The sequence below is a fragment of the Phalaenopsis equestris genome, unplaced genomic scaffold (genome assembly GCF_001263595.1).
Source record: "Phalaenopsis equestris unplaced genomic scaffold, ASM126359v1 Scaffold222459, whole genome shotgun sequence".
Taxonomy (NCBI): domain Eukaryota; kingdom Viridiplantae; phylum Streptophyta; class Magnoliopsida; order Asparagales; family Orchidaceae; genus Phalaenopsis; species Phalaenopsis equestris.
The window spans coordinates 39,218-57,528 of NW_018240627.1; the positions used below are offsets into that span (position 1 = coordinate 39,218).

At 32.2% G+C, this 18,311-nt stretch overlaps 2 protein-coding genes across 2 annotated transcripts; both read right to left on the reverse strand.

Moving 5' to 3' along the window:
• Positions 1-3,481: 3,481 nt before the first annotated feature.
• On the reverse strand, positions 3,482-3,992 carry LOC110037632. Its single transcript, XM_020742331.1, has 2 exons — positions 3,841-3,992; positions 3,482-3,716 (listed from the first exon to the last, which is right to left on the reverse strand). The coding sequence occupies exons 1-2, from the start codon at positions 3,990-3,992 to the stop codon at positions 3,482-3,484; spliced, it is 387 nt and encodes a 128-aa protein (XP_020597990.1).
• A 2,098-nt stretch (positions 3,993-6,090) lies between these two features.
• Positions 6,091-7,815, reverse strand: LOC110037633 (cytochrome P450 71D7-like). The gene is made up of 2 exons (XM_020742332.1): positions 6,860-7,815; positions 6,091-6,762 (listed from the first exon to the last, which is right to left on the reverse strand). Exons 1-2 carry the CDS (start codon positions 7,796-7,798, stop codon positions 6,091-6,093), a joined length of 1,611 nt encoding a protein of 536 aa, XP_020597991.1. The 5' UTR covers positions 7,799-7,815.
• Positions 7,816-18,311: the final 10,496 nt, after the last annotated feature.

Below are 18,311 nucleotides of genomic sequence, written 5' to 3' on the forward strand. Positions count from 1 at the left end.
ATACTGATAGGATCACAACACATTTTAGCTAATCACTTAGTCACAATGAAAAGTAAATGAAAACTTGAAGGATACTCATCACAATATAGATTAGAAGCATTGTTTTATTCCTACAGTTCCTACTTTATGACCAGATGAAAAAATGTAAAAAGACTACTTAGAAAGCATTAAGAAAAAACCACAAAGTATCTTTGATATTAAATAAATTCACTATAAAATTGTGTTTACAAAAATATAATAATAATAATAATACACAATACTTAGCTCTTTTTCACAAAGTGCTAAAAATGTCTCCCCAAGGATCTCCTAGCCCCTTCACGACTCTCCTCATGTCTCTCCTCACTTTAAAATTGAAACACTCTCTAAATCCTTCACGAATGATCTTAGGAGCCGAAAAAACTGGCGCCAAGGCGTTAGTCTAGTGGTGCCTTGGCCTCCACTGGTTGGCGCTTAGACGCCAGCTTCTCGTCTTCCCACTGTGGGACTGGTGTCTAGGTGCTTAAAAAATCTGGCACCAAGGCGCCAGTTACTTGGGTCCTTCTTAGCTCCAAGTCACCTCTACTTTGCTCCACTTTTAATACTTGTTATACCTACAATAAAAATTTAAAAATACATTTCTTTAAAGTACAATTTTATTCTTAAAGATATGAAAAATGTAAGAAAAATTAAGCATTTTTTTCTACACTTTATGAACATTCATTCTATGTAGTTGTGAAATATTAAACATTTAGATCCATATTTATTTAACTAAATTTGGTCTCATGGTTTATTCTTTTTGGTGATTTATTTTTATGATTGTGATGATAAATTAGAAAGTTATTACAATGCTCGTATTCGTTATGTGAAATATCTAATTGTTATTTTATAGTTTTTATTTCTCACTGGTTTATGTTTGAATAATGTTGGAATAGCATCAGAAAATCAGACACAAACCTGTAATTACCTAATCGATATATGATGATGCAATTCCAATGCAGGCAAATTTGTGTTGGACTTAAGTTGACACAAATTTGTGTCATCATGTAGCGGATGAAAAAACAAATGCTAATGTTGTGTCAGTCAGTTATCTGACAAAAAATAACCATGGAGATTATGGAGGCTAGCTAAATCCGACTGAAAAAAAAATTTTTGACGCAAATATTGATGCTACTTAATTAAATGATGCTCATTTTAACGATAGTTTGTTTCCTGATGCAAATTTGACGCTAGTAGCGGTTTGTGCCAGATTTATCATTCATTATCATTGGAATGGGCCAAAGCTAAACATTCAGTATCATTCATTATAGTTCCTGTATTATAAATGAAAGAAGGAAATGAACTGTTGTTTAACACATAAGATAGATCAAATGAGGAATTATAACAAATTTTTATATTTAAATAACTCCATTGAAAAAATTTTCATTATAAATGAAATAATTTAAATAAATAATTTATGAGGAAGATTTGCACATAAATAATATTATGGGTTAAAATGAACATGTTGGTTGAAAATAGTCATTTTATAAATATTGTTGGTTTCTTGAAATGAGAAAGAGGAGAAAAACTAAGACTTCTTGTTGTAGATTGAAGGGAAATCAGAACCACACCTTTTGTGTAGCTTTGAAAACTTTTAAACTTGGAGCTAATAACAAACTTCCAAGAAAAGACCTAAAAATCAGCCAAGAAAGAAACAAGAAATAAAATTCGAGAGAAAATAGCAACTAACTCCTAAGATTAATGAACAAACTAAATTCAAATAAACCTAGACTCAATAAGCAGTCCTAAGCATGTATTCCAACACTCCTCCTTGCTTTAGGATCTGCGAACACCAAGTTTCTGCCTTCGAAACTCAAACATGCTGATTGGAAGTGACTTTGTAAGCAAATCTGCCAACTGATCTTCAGATTTGCAGTAAACCCGAGTCACAAATTCTTCTTTTTGCACTTCTCTTAGAAAAAATAACTTGATGTTGAAATGCTTAGTGTTCCCATGAAACATAGGGTTATGAGAAATGGCAACGGTACAAATATCAACACCATTGGTAGTCAATTGCATGTTGTCACCAAAATCCCGAATGAGTTTTGAATCACTTAAGCAACCTTTATCGACATCATCTTCTAAGTTCGGGTGTTTCGTCATTGACACCGTTTTGATGAAGCCTGAGCTTGACTCGTGTTCTCTTCCAACACTTGTTTTGCGGAACTTTTTTGCCTTTGAACTTGAGATTGCAAAGCAGTCACAAATGTTAATAGATCCTCTTTTTCTTTTGCAGCAAACAATACTTTTTCAGCGACATCTTTTAATTGAGTTTTTGCATCTGCCTGTGAAACTCTGGGCTTTCTTCAACTCGAACTAAAACTGCTTCTATTACTCTAGCTTTTGCGAGTTTAGAACGCCAAAAATGTGCCTCTTGAAGAGTAAAGTCTCTTTGCTTGAACATGATCTCTCTATCTCTACTAAATGTTGCAACCTTTTCTTTTAATTCTCTTAACTTAAGGATGGTTTCTTGAAGTCTTTTTTTTTGAATCACTGGTCAGTAGTTCAATGTCTATGTAAGTAAGCATCCTCTCTTCATCCATAGCAAGAGCTTCAGAAGCAGCTACTTCAGGAGCCTGAGTTGTCTCAGTTAACTTGTCTGCTAACTCATGTATGGTTGAATCTCTTGCACGTAATTCTTTGGCCTATTGCTGAAGTTCTTCATCATTAACTTGAAGTGTTTCCTTCATTATCGTAAGATCATCTCAATGGCCTTCATTACCCTCATTAATCAATGAAACTTCTAGTGAGTGGGCATGGTTTACAAAACTTTTATTGGGAAAAGAGCCAAGAACCTCCTGCTCCGCTAGCATTGGATTGAGTGAAAAACTACTCTTTACCATCTTAACTTCAAACATCATTTGGCATGTAGCATCTTCTGTTACGCAAGCCTTCTCCATAAACATCTCTTTGAATCCCTTTTCTATTAATTAACCAACACTGAGCAAGTCTTCATCAATATCTGGTACATAGAGAACATCGATGATCAACGTACATAGAGAACATCGATAATCAACTTGGTTCTTGACCAGCTTGCAATGGCTATGGTGTCCTTTCCTTTGACTGTTGACTAGCTTGCAATGGCTATGGTGTCCTTTCCTTTGACTGCAATATATTCACCATTCCCAATTCTGAACTTCTTGGACTCGGTGCTCTTCAATTCCTTGAATAATTCCTTATCATGTGTCATATGATTAGTGCGGCCACTATCAATGAGCTAGTTTTCACTTATTTCAGGACTCGTGAAATAAGTTACAACGAAAAGTTGGTCATCTTTTTCTTGATCTGCCACTTGAGCTTCATCTCCTTGCTGCTGATCTTTATTCTTGCAAAGGATAGCTTCATGTCCTATTTGATTGCACTTGTTGCACTTTGCATCTGGTCTTCTCCAACATTTGAAAGGCGGATGACCTTTCTCGCCATAATGTCGACATGGAGGGTAATCTTTCTTTTGTCCACTTGTAGATTAAAACTTCTTGTTCTTGGACCTCCTATTCTTTTCATCATCTTGATGCTTGACTGGAAGAGCTCCTTCGACGACTCCTTCTTGCCTCATTACACGACTCTGCTCTTGTGTTTGTAAAGCACTTAAGAGTTCTGTCAAAGCAATCTTTGAAAGATCCTTCATGTTTTTTGAGGTGGTGATGGTAGCCTCAAATCTTTCAGGCACTGTTACAAGGATTTGTAAGCAATCCTTGAATCTTCCAGAGAAGAACCCAGTAATTTGACAGAATTTGCAATGTTGAGTAGTCTGTCGAAGTACACCTTTATGGTTCCTGTCTCTCTCATCTTTTGCAATTCAAAGTCACAAACCAAGTTTAGCACCTGCATCCCTCGAATTCTTTCATCTCCTTCATACTAGATTTGAGATAATCCCAAATCCCCTTTGTCGTTTTCAACGACATGATACGAGTGAAGATCTTGGAGGAAACTGCAGCAAACAGACAAGCTTTTGCCTTGGACTTCTTTGTCTTCATCTAATTTTATGCTTTAATTTGAGCTACGGTGGGATTTTCAGGGAGAAGAAGAATATCATAGTCTTCTTCCACTGCTTCCCAGAGATCCAAAGCTTCCAGGTATGTCTCCATGCGGACTACCCAGATCTAGTATTTGTCTTCATCAAGCACTAGTGGAGCAACTGAGGAAAAGCTAGCTTCAATCTACATTGTCGTTCAAACTCATGCACAGGTCCCTTAAGAAGAGAGCTCTGATACAAAATTGTTGGTTTCTTGAAATTAGAAAGAGGAGAAAAACTACATCTTCTTGCTATAGGTTGAAGGGAAATCAGAACCACACCTTTTGTGTAGTTTTACAATTTTTTAAACTGTTGAAGGGAAATCAAAACCACACCTTTTGTGTAGTTTTACAATTTTTTAAACTTGGAGCTAATAGCAAATTTTCAAGAAAAGACCTAAAAATCAGCCAAAAAAGTAACAAGAAACAAAATTAAAAAAAAAATAGCAACTAACTCCTAAGATTAAGGAACAAACAAAATTCAAATAAACCTAGACTCAATAAGCAGTCCTAAGCATGTATTCCAACAAATATTTTAGAGAAAATATCACAAATCAATTAGTTAAGAAAATTTAACCAAATTCAATTTGTGTTTTTTCCGCTTCTTTCCAACGCCAAAATTAGAAGGCAACCAAACCTGTGAAAAAATAACCAATGTATGTTAAGTATATAATATCATTGTGGTTTGAATAAAACTCTAATTTAAACAATGTTATTGGCACTAGTTCAAATCATTCCAAAACCAGATCCAAGAAAAAGACTTTACATTCCAAACTCTATTGCCCTTGAAAGATAGAATTCATCCATGTTTGACATACATTCTGATTTAACCAATTATTTGCTAGCGTTATGAGGTTTTTCTACTGAGAATAATGATTAATTATAACAACAACAAAAAATGGGGACTAGTGAATTTAACTTCACAAAGAACCTGGAGGTAAGAATTTTGGTGTCGAGCAAGAGACATCAATAAGTGGTTAGAGCTAAAGCTAAGGGTTGACAGTTTTGGCAACAATCTAAGACCTAGGATTGTGAGGAGGGGGAAATGACAACATGGTTTAATATAGATTTTCGTAAAAGGCTAATGAATCTGCGTAGATAGATGTATTTCCAATGATAAAACTAGTTGTAATACAAGTAGTTAAAGTTGAAGGTAATTCACTAGTATGGGGGAGCATTTTGTCGTTTTGGATCGATCTATTTTCAATTTCGCCAAACGAAATAGAACTAAAATTTGATGTAAAAAATTGAATCAATCAAAAGTCTGATAAAATTGAACTGGCCAAACCGAAATTTAATTTTATTTAAAAGATAATGTTATGAACAAACTGGATTTTCAGTTTTACCTAGTGTTTGGTTAAGAACAAACATCAAGGATAATATATCTATCATGTATAATTCAATTTGATTCCATGAATCCTCCCTCCTTCTAATTTCAAAGTTTATTTTTTTCAGTTATTTGATTTTTTCAGTTAAATAAAAATTAAAATTGAACCAATAATAAAAAAACTGGATAATGAGGTTCTAAAACTAGAATAAAAAAAATACAATTTCAGACCAAACCAATTCAATCAAAATTATTCCGTTCAGTTGGGGAATACAATTTTGAACAAATAAGACACACGCCCCTATTCACCACTGATGTAAACTGCTACAAAGGGGTACCAGTTGGAGCAGTATAAAAACTGCTGCCAACAAAAGTTGCCCTCCATGCTGAATTTCGATAGTGAGAAATTACTTTAAGATATATATCTACTGTGAGGTCAAATAAAATTATTAAGATACAAAATACGTAATACTATTTATTATTTTTTCAAGGCTAAAGAACTTGAACCCAAAATCAATAAAAACAACTATTATTTCATGGCAGTTCTTTAAGAGACAATATGCAAATGAAGATATTAGAAAGCCAGTTTCTCATCTAATGCAGTTGCGTTACAATAAACATGATACACTTAAATTCACTCCAAAGAAAGAAGACGATGGACATAAACATTTAACATTTTTATTCGAGCAATACATAACTGACCGTTAAAAAAGGAACAGTGGTTTGCCAGTAAATTAAATTTTTTGTGATTTTGGATGAGCTAAAGCATTACTCCTAGCTCCAGAAATTGGAAAGCAAGGTTTTGCTAATAAATAAAGAGGCGACTTCCTTCTCACTGCAACTCCAAAAGCTTCGCTCATGTCAAGCTCCTCTCCATTCTTAGCCACATACTCCCAATCAAAATAATATAACAAGTATGCGAGCGTCATTTCAACCATCGCCGACGCAAAATGCATCCCGGGACAAATTCTCCTCCCAGCACCAAAGGGTATCATTTCAAAGTGAGCTCCCTTCATGTCAGACTGGTTCTCCTCGAACCTCTCCGGCCTAAAGAGCTCCGGCTCGTCCCAGTATTTAGAATTCCTCCCTATGGCCCACGCGTTCACCATCACCGTTGTCCTTGCAGCAATGTCATACCCCATCACCTTGCATCTATCTTTGTTCTCCCTTGGCAGCAGCAAGGGCACTGGAGTGTGCAGCCGCAATGTCTCCTTTATCACCAGCTGCAAGTAGTTAAGTCTACCGCTCATCAACTTCTCTTCTCCAATTATCTGAGTCGGGCCGTCGCCGAACGCCTCTCTCACCTCTCTCTGCGCCTTCTTCATGACCGTTGGGTTCCGAACAAGCTCCGAAATTGCCCATTCCAAGGTAGTTGCGGTTGTCTCGCTTCCGGCCATAAGAATATCCTAATTAAAAAAGGAGGTTTTATCAGCTAACCATTCAATAATTGATGAATATTTAATTTTTATTATTACACCGATTATTTAATTAATGCGAGCTCACGTTAATGACAGCCTTGATGTGGTCGTTTAAGAGATTACACCGCACGTTAATGACAGCCTTGATGTGGTCGTTTAAGAGCGGAAACTGGAGGTTGCCATCCTGCTGGATTCTGAGAAGCACGTCAGTGAGATCCTCCGCATCCACGGACTTTTGAGCCCTCTTCTCAATGTGCTCTTGCAGTATTTTCTCTATTATTCGGTCCAACTTCAACCTGCAGCGCTCTAGCTTCTGTCGAAAGCCAGCGATGCTTTTGATGAAGTCGGGCATCGAAGGGAATAGATCGATCAGGGAGAAACCGGAGTTCAGTTCTATAACTTCTTTGAGCGCCGCTAAGTACAACTTCTGGTCCTCGCACCGACTGCCAACAACTAGGATTGCCATGATGTTGTTGCTGAGGTTGGCGAACTCCCTGCTTAGGTTGATGTCAACGCCGGCGGACGATGCTGCATTAATGGATTGAAGTAGATGGGAGACCTCCTGCTCTATTATGGCGCGAAAGGAGCGAACACGCTTCGAGCTGAGCAGCTCCATGGTGCAGATTCGTCGCATCTGGCGCCAAAACTCGCCATATGAAGCAAAGATGAGACCTTTGCCACCGTAGAAGAGAACGTCGATGCTGGGGGAGACGGGCCGCGATGCGAACATGATGTCGTGGGTCTGCATGATCTCTTTGGCCGCTTCGGCAGAGGAAATGATGATGGTGTGGATCTCGCCTAGTTTTAGGCGCATAATGGGGCCGTAGATGAGGGAGAGGTCGCGGAGAGCGCAATGGGGAAGGCGGCCGGCGAGGAGATGGTGCATGCAGCCAATTATGGGGAGGTTTCTAGGGCCTGGGGGTTGATAGTTGGGTTGGAGTTGGCGGTGATAAAGCTTTCTGATTATTATCTTGATAAGGAGGAGTGCCAAGAATATGAAGATGGAAGTTTTGATAAGCTCCATGCTTGAAACGATAACTGGACTACTTACTACTGTTCTGATCAAGCATGTAGTGAGACTCGTATTTAAAGAGGTTTTTGGAAGGACGCTAACAAAGTTATGGTAAAAATAACAGTTTTGTCGGTTATAACTTTTTTTAAATAAGAAGTTTTTATAAGAAGATATGATAATATCGTATCCTGTTTTGACCTTTTTTTAAATAAGAAGATATGATAATATCGTATCCTGTTTTGACCGTTAAACATACCAAACAAATATATTATAAGAAGAGAGAGAGAGAAAGATGCATAAGCACACTACAAGAAAAACAGTTAAAAATGACTGAATAACTCATGATTTTGTTTGTATTGAAAATGTCAAGCTAATTAAGAAAGCATAGCAACGGTAAATTATTTAGAATATTTGGGACTGCATAATCACTGATTAAACCATCGTTTTTCTAAAGTACAAAATTCCGACCAATTTTTCGGAGTTACCGACACTTTATATGATCAGTTCTAGAACGAATGATAACTGACCGATATAGTGCGCCGGTTATATGAGAAACTGACATATATTTTTAGTAGAAGAAGGCAAAAAAAAAGACTTTTTCAGTCAATTTTGATGTAATAAATCGAAGGCTATTAAGCCGTTTATTTGTCGTTGGTAATTAATCTACTATTATACTCGCTACCAAAAATCTTTATTTCCCCCCACATTCCCGCTATTGGTTTCTTTTGATACCTTCTTCCTCCCTCGAAAGTCTCGCAGCTCTTTCGCACCCTCTTTGTTTCATAAAACCATCGTCTCCGTGAATGAACCCTCACCATACAGACACAATTGGAGCTAGCCGAGATCGTTGGTGGGAACATAACAAAGGGATCGCAGCTTGCAGAGACCCAAAACTCCCATTGTCTTCTTCTTTCTCTAGTCTCTTACCCAAAACAATTGTGCAAGGTAATTTCATGTCATCTTTTTCATGGAAGACATATTGATTCATGGAATTTAGTAAATCCAGAATTTAAAGCCTAAATCGGTGAAATTTTGATTTATCAAATCGAAGGCTTTATTTTGAACAAAATGACAATTTGGCAAGGTTATTGTTAAATCCACCATGTATCCTGCTATAAGGGGGTGTTTGGCTACGAAACATTTAGCATTAGTAGGATTTAGTAAATGCCTATGATGCTGGTTTATTGCTCGTTATGTTTCTGTTTGGCTCACACTTTTCAGAAGTAAAATACTTTTACCAATTCTCTCTTCAAATCGAAGGCTTTATTTTGAACAAAATGATAATTTGGCAAGGTTATTGTTAAATCCACCTTATATCCTGCTATAAGGGGGTGTTTGGCTACGAAAGATTTAGCATTAGTAGGATTTAGTAAATGCCTATGATGCTGGTTTATTGCTCGTTATGTTTCTGTTTGGCTCACACTTTTCAGAAGTAAAATACTTTTACCAATTCTCTCTTTGCTCCTTACCATAGATTAGGTGTTCGGCTACAGACTCCCTCTTTGCTTGCTCAAACACATGCTGAAAATCACTCGATTGGTTGTATGGTTACATTAGGCTTCCAAAAAAATTAAGGGGCATGTACGTAAATTAGAAACGATTTTTATATATTTAGATAGTTCACCCTTATACTTTTTTATTTACACACATAGTACTTAAAACTTTAACATCACGTCAAAAATAACACAATTATATCTTTTTAAAAATTAAATGCATATTTGGATGCATGTTTAAATCACCAAAGTGATATGTATGTAAATATTAAAGTTTGGGTGTGAGATATGTAAATATGTAGGAATTGAGTGCTACATATGTAAATTTCCCAAAAAAATAAAGGCATTAACATAATCACCACTCAAATCTTATATATTTACATATCTAGCCCCTAAATGGCGGCACATAGAATTAGGTGGTGCAAAGGGTAGGGATCATACAAAAATATTAAGTTCAATTTTCATGATTTATTATTGAAAACATTAAATGAAAAAGCTCAAATGTCGAACAGTTATTCATAAAAAGTCAGAAATGTCAAATACTCTAAAAAAACTAGTGACATCTTGACAATCCTATTATTTGACATTGTTGATTTTGAAATATAATGTAATTAATTTTTATATAGACATTTTATTGGAAATTAGGACTTACATTACACGATATTTGATTGTGAAAAAGTCTAAAAGCTGAAGATTTATCTCATAATTAACCAGAGGAACAACCACAGAATCCTAAGACTAAGTTGAGGTATGTCCAAAGAGCTAAAACTTTAGAAACTAATCTAAAGAAGAAAAATGCAGCAAATAAAAAAAAATGAACTTACCACCATGCCTATAAAGCGCAGACATTTAAACCACCTAACCGCATTGAAAACATGCATGGTTGGTCTCATGAATGTGTGATAGAATGTATTGTTATTTATTAAGAAAAGTAGGTCATACAAGTTGCTGGTAAAAACTAAAAAGCCTAAGTATGACTGGAATGCGATATATCCTGAAACTATTGCAAGTTTATTTATGAATTTAAAATTTAAATTTATAGCTCACCACATACAAATTTAAATTTTATGGTATGCGTATAGATATATATATATATATATATATATAATTGATGATGAATGCTCATAATATTTAATTATAAGACCAATCGTTAAGTTGAGTTAAACTTACTCTATCATGCAATCCTCGAAGAGCAAATTTTCCCTTTCCGTACAATGGGTGAAGGCTTGAAGGCAATGAATATAATCAATATAAATAGATATGTCTAAAACAATCTTTTTGTTGCTATTCCTAAATTACAAAGAGGTTCTACTATCATTTACTTAATTTTAAATTCATTAGTTTAAATACAAAATATTTTAAGGTGTGAAAGCAGTGTTTTGTTTAACTTTTTATTTTTTATGAGTTTATTAACTTTGAATAATTATTTGGAAATTTTTTTATTTTTGGGTAAAAAATTTGGACGTTAATGAGCCTTCCAGTAATTAAGGTAACAAAAAAAATAACCAACGACCTGAAATTTGGGTAGACCCATTGATTACAAATAAATAAACAAAACAAAACTACAAGACAACAAATGAATGACAAGAGGGCAACCAACCGTAGACATATGTCAGACTCATTGGTCGACTATTTCATCCAAATGTCATTGTTGGTTTAGTTAAGGTTCATTTTTTGCTTCATGTTTATGTTTTCTTAGATAGTTCAAACATTAATAGTTGACCAACTATGCCATCCTACTCCAGAAAACGAAAGACACAGCATGAAAGTAAATTTATATTTACTACAACCACCTAGGTTAACTATAAAGCTTTGTAAAATAGAGTTAGTAAATCCTAAACTTATTACAACCCTTCAAAACAATTTTAGCAAATATGTAAAGGAAACTACAAAGAATTTAATGAAAAAATATTTTACTGTTCTTAAGCAATCATTCTAGCGAGGAAAATATAACCTAACCAAATATTTCTGACGAGCAAACTAGAAAAAGCACAACAAAACACAACGAACTCACCTCAACCAAATCCTTAGACTAGGATTTGTGACCCAATGGAATCTAAAAATAGTGAGTGAACCAAAGCCATGGGAGACAAATTTGGTCTTATCGTTCAAATTATAAAATTTATTATTTTGTTCAAATTTAACGAAGAAAAGCGTATTATTTTGAATTCTTATTAATGTTATTTGAATTATTTTATTATTTGTGTTAAATGCCTTATGCATGCTTACGAGGCATACATACGAATTTAACAATTATTAATAATCAGAGAATACTATAGACCAATTAGTTATAGACCTTATAAAGATAAATATACAAAATTTTGGGAATTTTGATTATTTAGCAAATTTTTTCTTATTTAGATTGGGTTCATTTATATGAATTTTCAGGATTTTTTGTTGTTATTGAATTAAAATTGTCATGAAATTATTTCTAAATGTTGCTATTAAAATCAAAATCATTTTGTAAAAAACATATGAATTTTAAATTCTTTATTGATTTAAAAGTATTATTTAAATTTTAGCGTATTTTTATTCGAAAATTCTTAATAAATCCAAATACCATGTAAAATTCTCAAATTTTTATAGATATACTTGGATTGGGATTTTAAATAAATTCTAAAATTTTCAAGTATATTTAAGTTCATTTTAAATTTATATGAATTATTACATTTATTAATATATTTATTATTTAAAAATTATCACAAAATATTCAAATCAGAATATTTTTATATGTCTTGATTCCTCTCTATTTACATGATTTATTGGTAAAACTTTTACTCATATTGGAGCTTTTGATGAAGTTTTGAGGGCTTGACCAATCCAAGCGTATATTTGTAAATTTGCTATTTTAAATTAAACTACTTTATTTAAGTTTGAAGATGAATTTTACATGTTTAACTTTTGTTGGTGACTTGTTCAAATCAGCTTGTTAAGACTTTTAAGTTCAAAAGTTTCATTTGTTAACTTTAATAGTCAGAAGAGCACATTAAAAATTTTAGAAAGTTACAAATGAATTTTATATTTTGATTACTGTTTGACTTCTTATTTATGATTTTGTTTTGAAGATTTTAGGCTTGAAGAGTTCAATTTGGTGGCTTAAAAGAAGGAAGTGTGTATTTATATTTTTTGAAAATTACATATATATCTTCAATCACTTAAAAACCAAAACTCACTAAGTTCTCACTATTTTAATGCTTAAGTTTTTAATTTCAGGAATTAAATGTATATTAGTGTATATTTTTAATTTGAAAATTTTAAAAAATGGCTTTTTGTACTTCTCTATTAACGAATTATACTGGAATATTGTGTTTTACAAGTTTCTTAGTTATTTATAATTAGGTTTTAACCAACTTTCCAGTTCCACGTGTTCAAATTGACTATTATGGTAGATTTTTAATGTTTCCAATTTTACCTAATTTCAATTGAATCTTTCCTAAGTCTACTTACTCATTCCACCGAACTTTTGGAACTGTTTTAAACAGTAAATTGAATTATTTTTTAACCAACGACATCAATAAGTACAATCAAAGGATTATGAAAAATTATTTTCTTAACATTCAAGTATTTAGAAATATACCTTTCTTCATAATTTTGCTTTTAATTTAAAAATCCAGCTTAACCATTCTATTTCACATGATTTCCAGTTCCACGTGTTCAAATTGACTATTACCAATTTTACCTAATTTCAATTGAATCTTTCCTAAGTCTACTTACTCATTCCACCGAACTTTTCCAAATGTTTTAAACAGTAAATTGAATTATTTTTTAACCAACGACATCAATAAGTACAATCAAAGGATTATGAAAAATTATTTTCTTAACATTCAAGTATTTAGAAATATACCTTTCTTCATAATTTTGCTTTTAATTTAAAAATCCAGCTTAACCATTCTATTTCACATGTTTAATAGACCACAATATCCAAATTTGGAATAACAATTCTCTGTTTTGAATAAAATTTTAAACATAAGGTTAAAAGTGCAAATCTCATATTTTGAAAAATACCCTTACTTTTTTGAATGTGGTTTATTGAATTTCCATGGATGAAACCAATATTTTATTATTCAATCTTTTTCTTTTAGTTATTTTTAAAGTTTCCCCATTATTTTGCATTTTTCATTTTTTATTTATTTATTTGTTAATTAATTATTAATTTCCCTAAGATATTACAACTTATTTGTCATTTATTTGTCTATGCTCTTAAAAAAAATGAAGGGAGCTCACTCAGGTCAGAGACCTCAAGTGGCCTAAATTTTACTAAATTTTAAATTATTCTGAATTTATAATTATTTTTATTTTATTTTAAATTATTCTGAATTTATAATTATTTTTATTGATTTATTGATTTTATATTTGATTAGGAACTTATTATTAGTTATTTTATTTTGATTTTTTTATATTATTGTTTGTGTTTTACTAAACTCAAAACATTTTTTCTTTTACTTTTCTGATTTGTATTTCTTTATTTATGATTTTTTTGATTTCTTTGAATTTTTTTTAGATTTTTTAATTATGAAATAAGGAATTTCCTTTTTAAAACCATGATGGCACCTAATGATTGCGGACGAATGCTTTTCCACCTGTTTGCTTCTGATTCAACCCACAATCATTAGGTTTCACACTTGCTATGGATTTGTTGTGATCTAACATTGCACGGCTCTCCTATGAGATTCAATCTCAATGCTCCCTCTTAAATATATAGGAATGGACGATATCAGTTCATCTTCCCAAATCATATGAAAAAATGTGTGATTTGTGCATTCTAGCACATGTTCTTAAGATTATATCTACCTAATAGGATTTCTAAGCCATTAGGGTTCCATAATACAATCAAAGCGATTTGATTTAAATATTTTTTATTTAAAGGACCGATTACCTAAGACCTATAACTAAAATTTCAAAATTATCTTGATCAGGATGATTTTCTTCAATTGAAACACTTTAGAATAGTTGTATGAGCTCCACACACTTTCATAGACTTTGTATTGCTATATTTAGACTCCTTGAATGTTCTTGATCATGAGCTTCCACTTTTTGGTCAATATATACTATAGAGGGCTCAAGACAATGGATTTTTTATTATGGATTAGGTTATTAGTGTCTATGCAGTTATTGGTGGGATTAATTTGAAGAAATATGGAGGAAGTGAGTGTAATGTGGTGTGCCCTGGATTGATTCAGTGAATCAAAAGAGGATTAATGAAAGGATGGTTTAAATTGTAGAGAATAACTTGCTAGGGTCTTATGCTAGGGATTAATCTCAAATTTGACAGAGTTTGGTTGTACAATAATATAGTTTCAACAACCTCACTCAAGCCAACCCAACTCCTATTTATAGGGTCATGTTAGGCATGGTGAGCTCAATAGGGCTCAGGGGCACCAAAATTTAGTGGCTTGATGATGTGGCAAGTTCTAAGAGGCTAGCCACTAAGGAATTTACACAAGCTTGTTTAAATTTGGTGTATTATGATGTGGCCTTTTTTATGCATTATAAATGTTTTTAAACACCACAACACACAAGTCAGCTATACTAAAAAATATGTAAATTAATCAGAATAAAATTTACTTAGGTATAATAAGTTTTCTTTTTCAAAATATCTAAAGATGCCACTCCTAGTGAATTAAGGTGTACTTTCAATTTCAAATCGTCATTAGGTTGCAAATGCAAGTATACATATCGCTCAAGTAATAAAAGACTCTAATGAAGTTCTAAGTATCGATCTCACAGGGAGGTAAAAATTTGTTAGTGTTGGGAAAATCACACAAAAGCACAATATTTAAACTATATAAATCTGAAGTAAGAAAATAGGTCAAAATTTTTTTAATGCCACTAAAGAAACTACAAATTTACTATTAATAAACTAGGTTTTGTGACAAAAAGTTCAAATTTAAGAAAACATTTTTCCCCTTATAACGAAATTATTGTCAGTGAATTATCAAATTGAAGAAAATTTTAAATTGAAGAAAACTGTTTGTGTCAAATAAGAGCAATTATATTCTTTTTACTTTTTACAGCCAATAAAGAAGATTGATTAATCCAGTGTTTAGTCCCTAAATCCGCGGTTAGGTTGTGAAGATACTAACTCTCACTCAAGTGTTCCCACATTCCTTTGGTCAGAGGGCTAACATCTTGTTTTAGTTTGGAAACACCTGAACCAAATTGTAGATTTTAGTCTGTCACCCTAAAATCTCCAATTCTACGCCCATCAATGAGAATTTTTCGATTTATTTGCACTGAAACACGCGGACTATATTCTCATCTATGAAATTGAATGTGATTCTTACTTTGTTGTAGATAGCACACGCCTTTCGAATCATATGTTTCGCAAAAAAATTTAACAATTTAATTAGCAAGATCAAAAAGTAAATGAAGTTCAAAGTTTAAATCAACACAAATATGAAATTAAAATATTGCATAACAATCTTGATTCTTCACATGACCATTTCTCTTTGTAGGGAGAAGGACAAGCAAATCTACTCAAAATTTATCAGGAATATACAAAAAAAAACCTGGATTTTATATATAAAAATAAGTTTACAAAAAAAAAAAAAAGTAAAACAACTTAACTCGATTTCTTCCCCAAGCAAATCCCTTGAAGTTCCTTGGAATCCCTTTCTCACTTTACAATAACATTTAAATCTCTCTTAGAATTTTAAGGAAGAAGAAATCTCTCACTTTTCCTCTCCTTTTACAACTCTTAGAGAAACTTGCCACACTCTCAAACAATTTGAAAGTCACACCCTCTTCACTCACACCTTCACACACAAATTTTTCTAACATAAAAGCACTCTTCTAAAATGTAGGGATGAATTTCCCAAGAGTCTCCAAAGGCACCTCTTCAAAATCCATCCAATTTCAATGCATTTATGAAATTACAGTTTTTGGTACCTAGGCTCCAAAATTTGGTGCCTAGGCGCCGTCTTCTCTGTATTCTGACGCGTAGGCAAAAATTCTGGCAAGTGGGCACTAGCTCAATTTTTTTGAAAATGCCACTTTTGTCCTCAAATTTCATTCTTTTTACATCATTTAAGCTCCAAATGCCTAGTCTTAGTATACCTGCAATAAAACATGAAAACATCTTTTTTTAAAATACAATATTACCAAATATAAGCCTTAAATATATATAAAAAATTGAATATTTTTTGATGTTTCAAAATGCCCCAAATTTAACTGTTACTTGTCCTCAAGTAACTCTTTTACTACATAAAAAAATTGACTTAAGGTAGTGAGCATCACTTAAAAATCTTCTACAGTTTTTGCTTTTTAAATACAATAGTAAGACATTAGAAATTTTTTTAATAAATTAAGTTAAAACTAAAATTATAAGAATTCTAGTACTTAAGTCTAAGAGTTGTGATTTCTTATTCATTTCAAGAATAATTGTAATCCATCATATTAAGGATGCTTATAAGAACTATATGAAATAGTGCTTCATGAGAACTTCATTAGTAAAGATGCTAATACTTTAATATGAGTTTATAAATGTATTTAAACCTCTTTCCTTAAGTTGATTCAAGTGAAACCATTTTTTGATTAGGCATCTCCTTAAGCATCTCCTCACATATATTCTATTTGCTTTTCTTCTAATCTTCTCTTCTTCTCCTTTTTCCTTTTTTTCTTTTAGGATCATTTTCAATCCTTTTTTTTATTTTCTTTTTCATGTGAGGATTACTATATCTGGATAGTCTTTAGTGATTTTGAACTTCACTATCCTCTTCTTAAAGTAAAAAACTTCATAAATGTCTTACTTATATATGCATGTTAGCTTTAAGAAAGATTTTTCATAAAGTCTCAATCATTTCTTTTTATATAACTCTAAGACTCTTTTAGTATTTCAAAAATGCAATTTCCTTTACTTTAAATAGTACACACATAACCTTACACTCTTATACAAAATATCTTAACTTTTAAAACTAACCTTCATTATTAAAGATTTTTACTTAGTATACAATCATATTTATAAAATCAAAAATATAGTTATCTTCAAGTTGATCTCTGCTACCAAAAGTTATATTAAAAATAATTTTTAAAATATAGTTTATTGTGGACAAAAAAAATTTAGTTTCTTTTAAGAAAAATTTTTCTTTCCCCTAAAACTTAATTTTTTAATAGGTACAACATTTAATACAAAAATGAAGGTAGAAAGAAAAAAATAAATTCATTTAAATAAAACTAATTTGTAGAAGGCTTTGAAGCTTTACATGTACCAATTAAATAAATAGGGTATAAAGTATTATGTAAAACATAATATATCAAAAAGTTTTGCTAAGTAAAGGAGAGTTCTAAACATAATAAATAAATTACAACAATAAATAATATTGAAAAAAAACAAACAATCTACATCTAAACATAATAACTTCAACACCTGTTTACAATACACATCATCTATAAGTAAAGTTCACTGACTAACAATCACATAAAAAAAAGTCAAACAACACGAAACAAGCATGAAAATAAACTACTCATCTTCAACCTCTTCTTCAAATTCTACTTTAGTCTCATAAGGTGTAATGCGGGGGCAAGTAGGAAATTCTACATTATGATCACTCCTCAAATACTTTGTTATAGCCTCATTATAAGAAATATCGTAATCCACTTTCATTTGAATGTACTTACCACTATGATATTTCATATCCTCCATATTTATCATTTGATTTCTGAGATTCAAGATATTACCATTCTAAATAAGTAGCTGCTCCATAATAATCTCTAAAGAAGTAGTGCGGGATGTAGAAGGTCCAAAAGCTTAAGTAGAAGGTATATCACTGCCTCTACCCCAAGCTTTGTGTCCAACATGCAACAGATATGTATGAACACTGAGTGTGTTCGGAACGTTAATTTCGCCTAAGGAGGTCATTCATTTCACCTCGATGACGCGTTCGGCGAAAAATACACAGAGAGATTTAAATAATAATAATAATATGAATATTATTATTATTATATAAAAAAATACAAAAAAAAATAAATCCTATTATCCTATCCAGTTTTAAGTCACGCGTGGCATGGTAAATTATATGCATGCGTGATATATA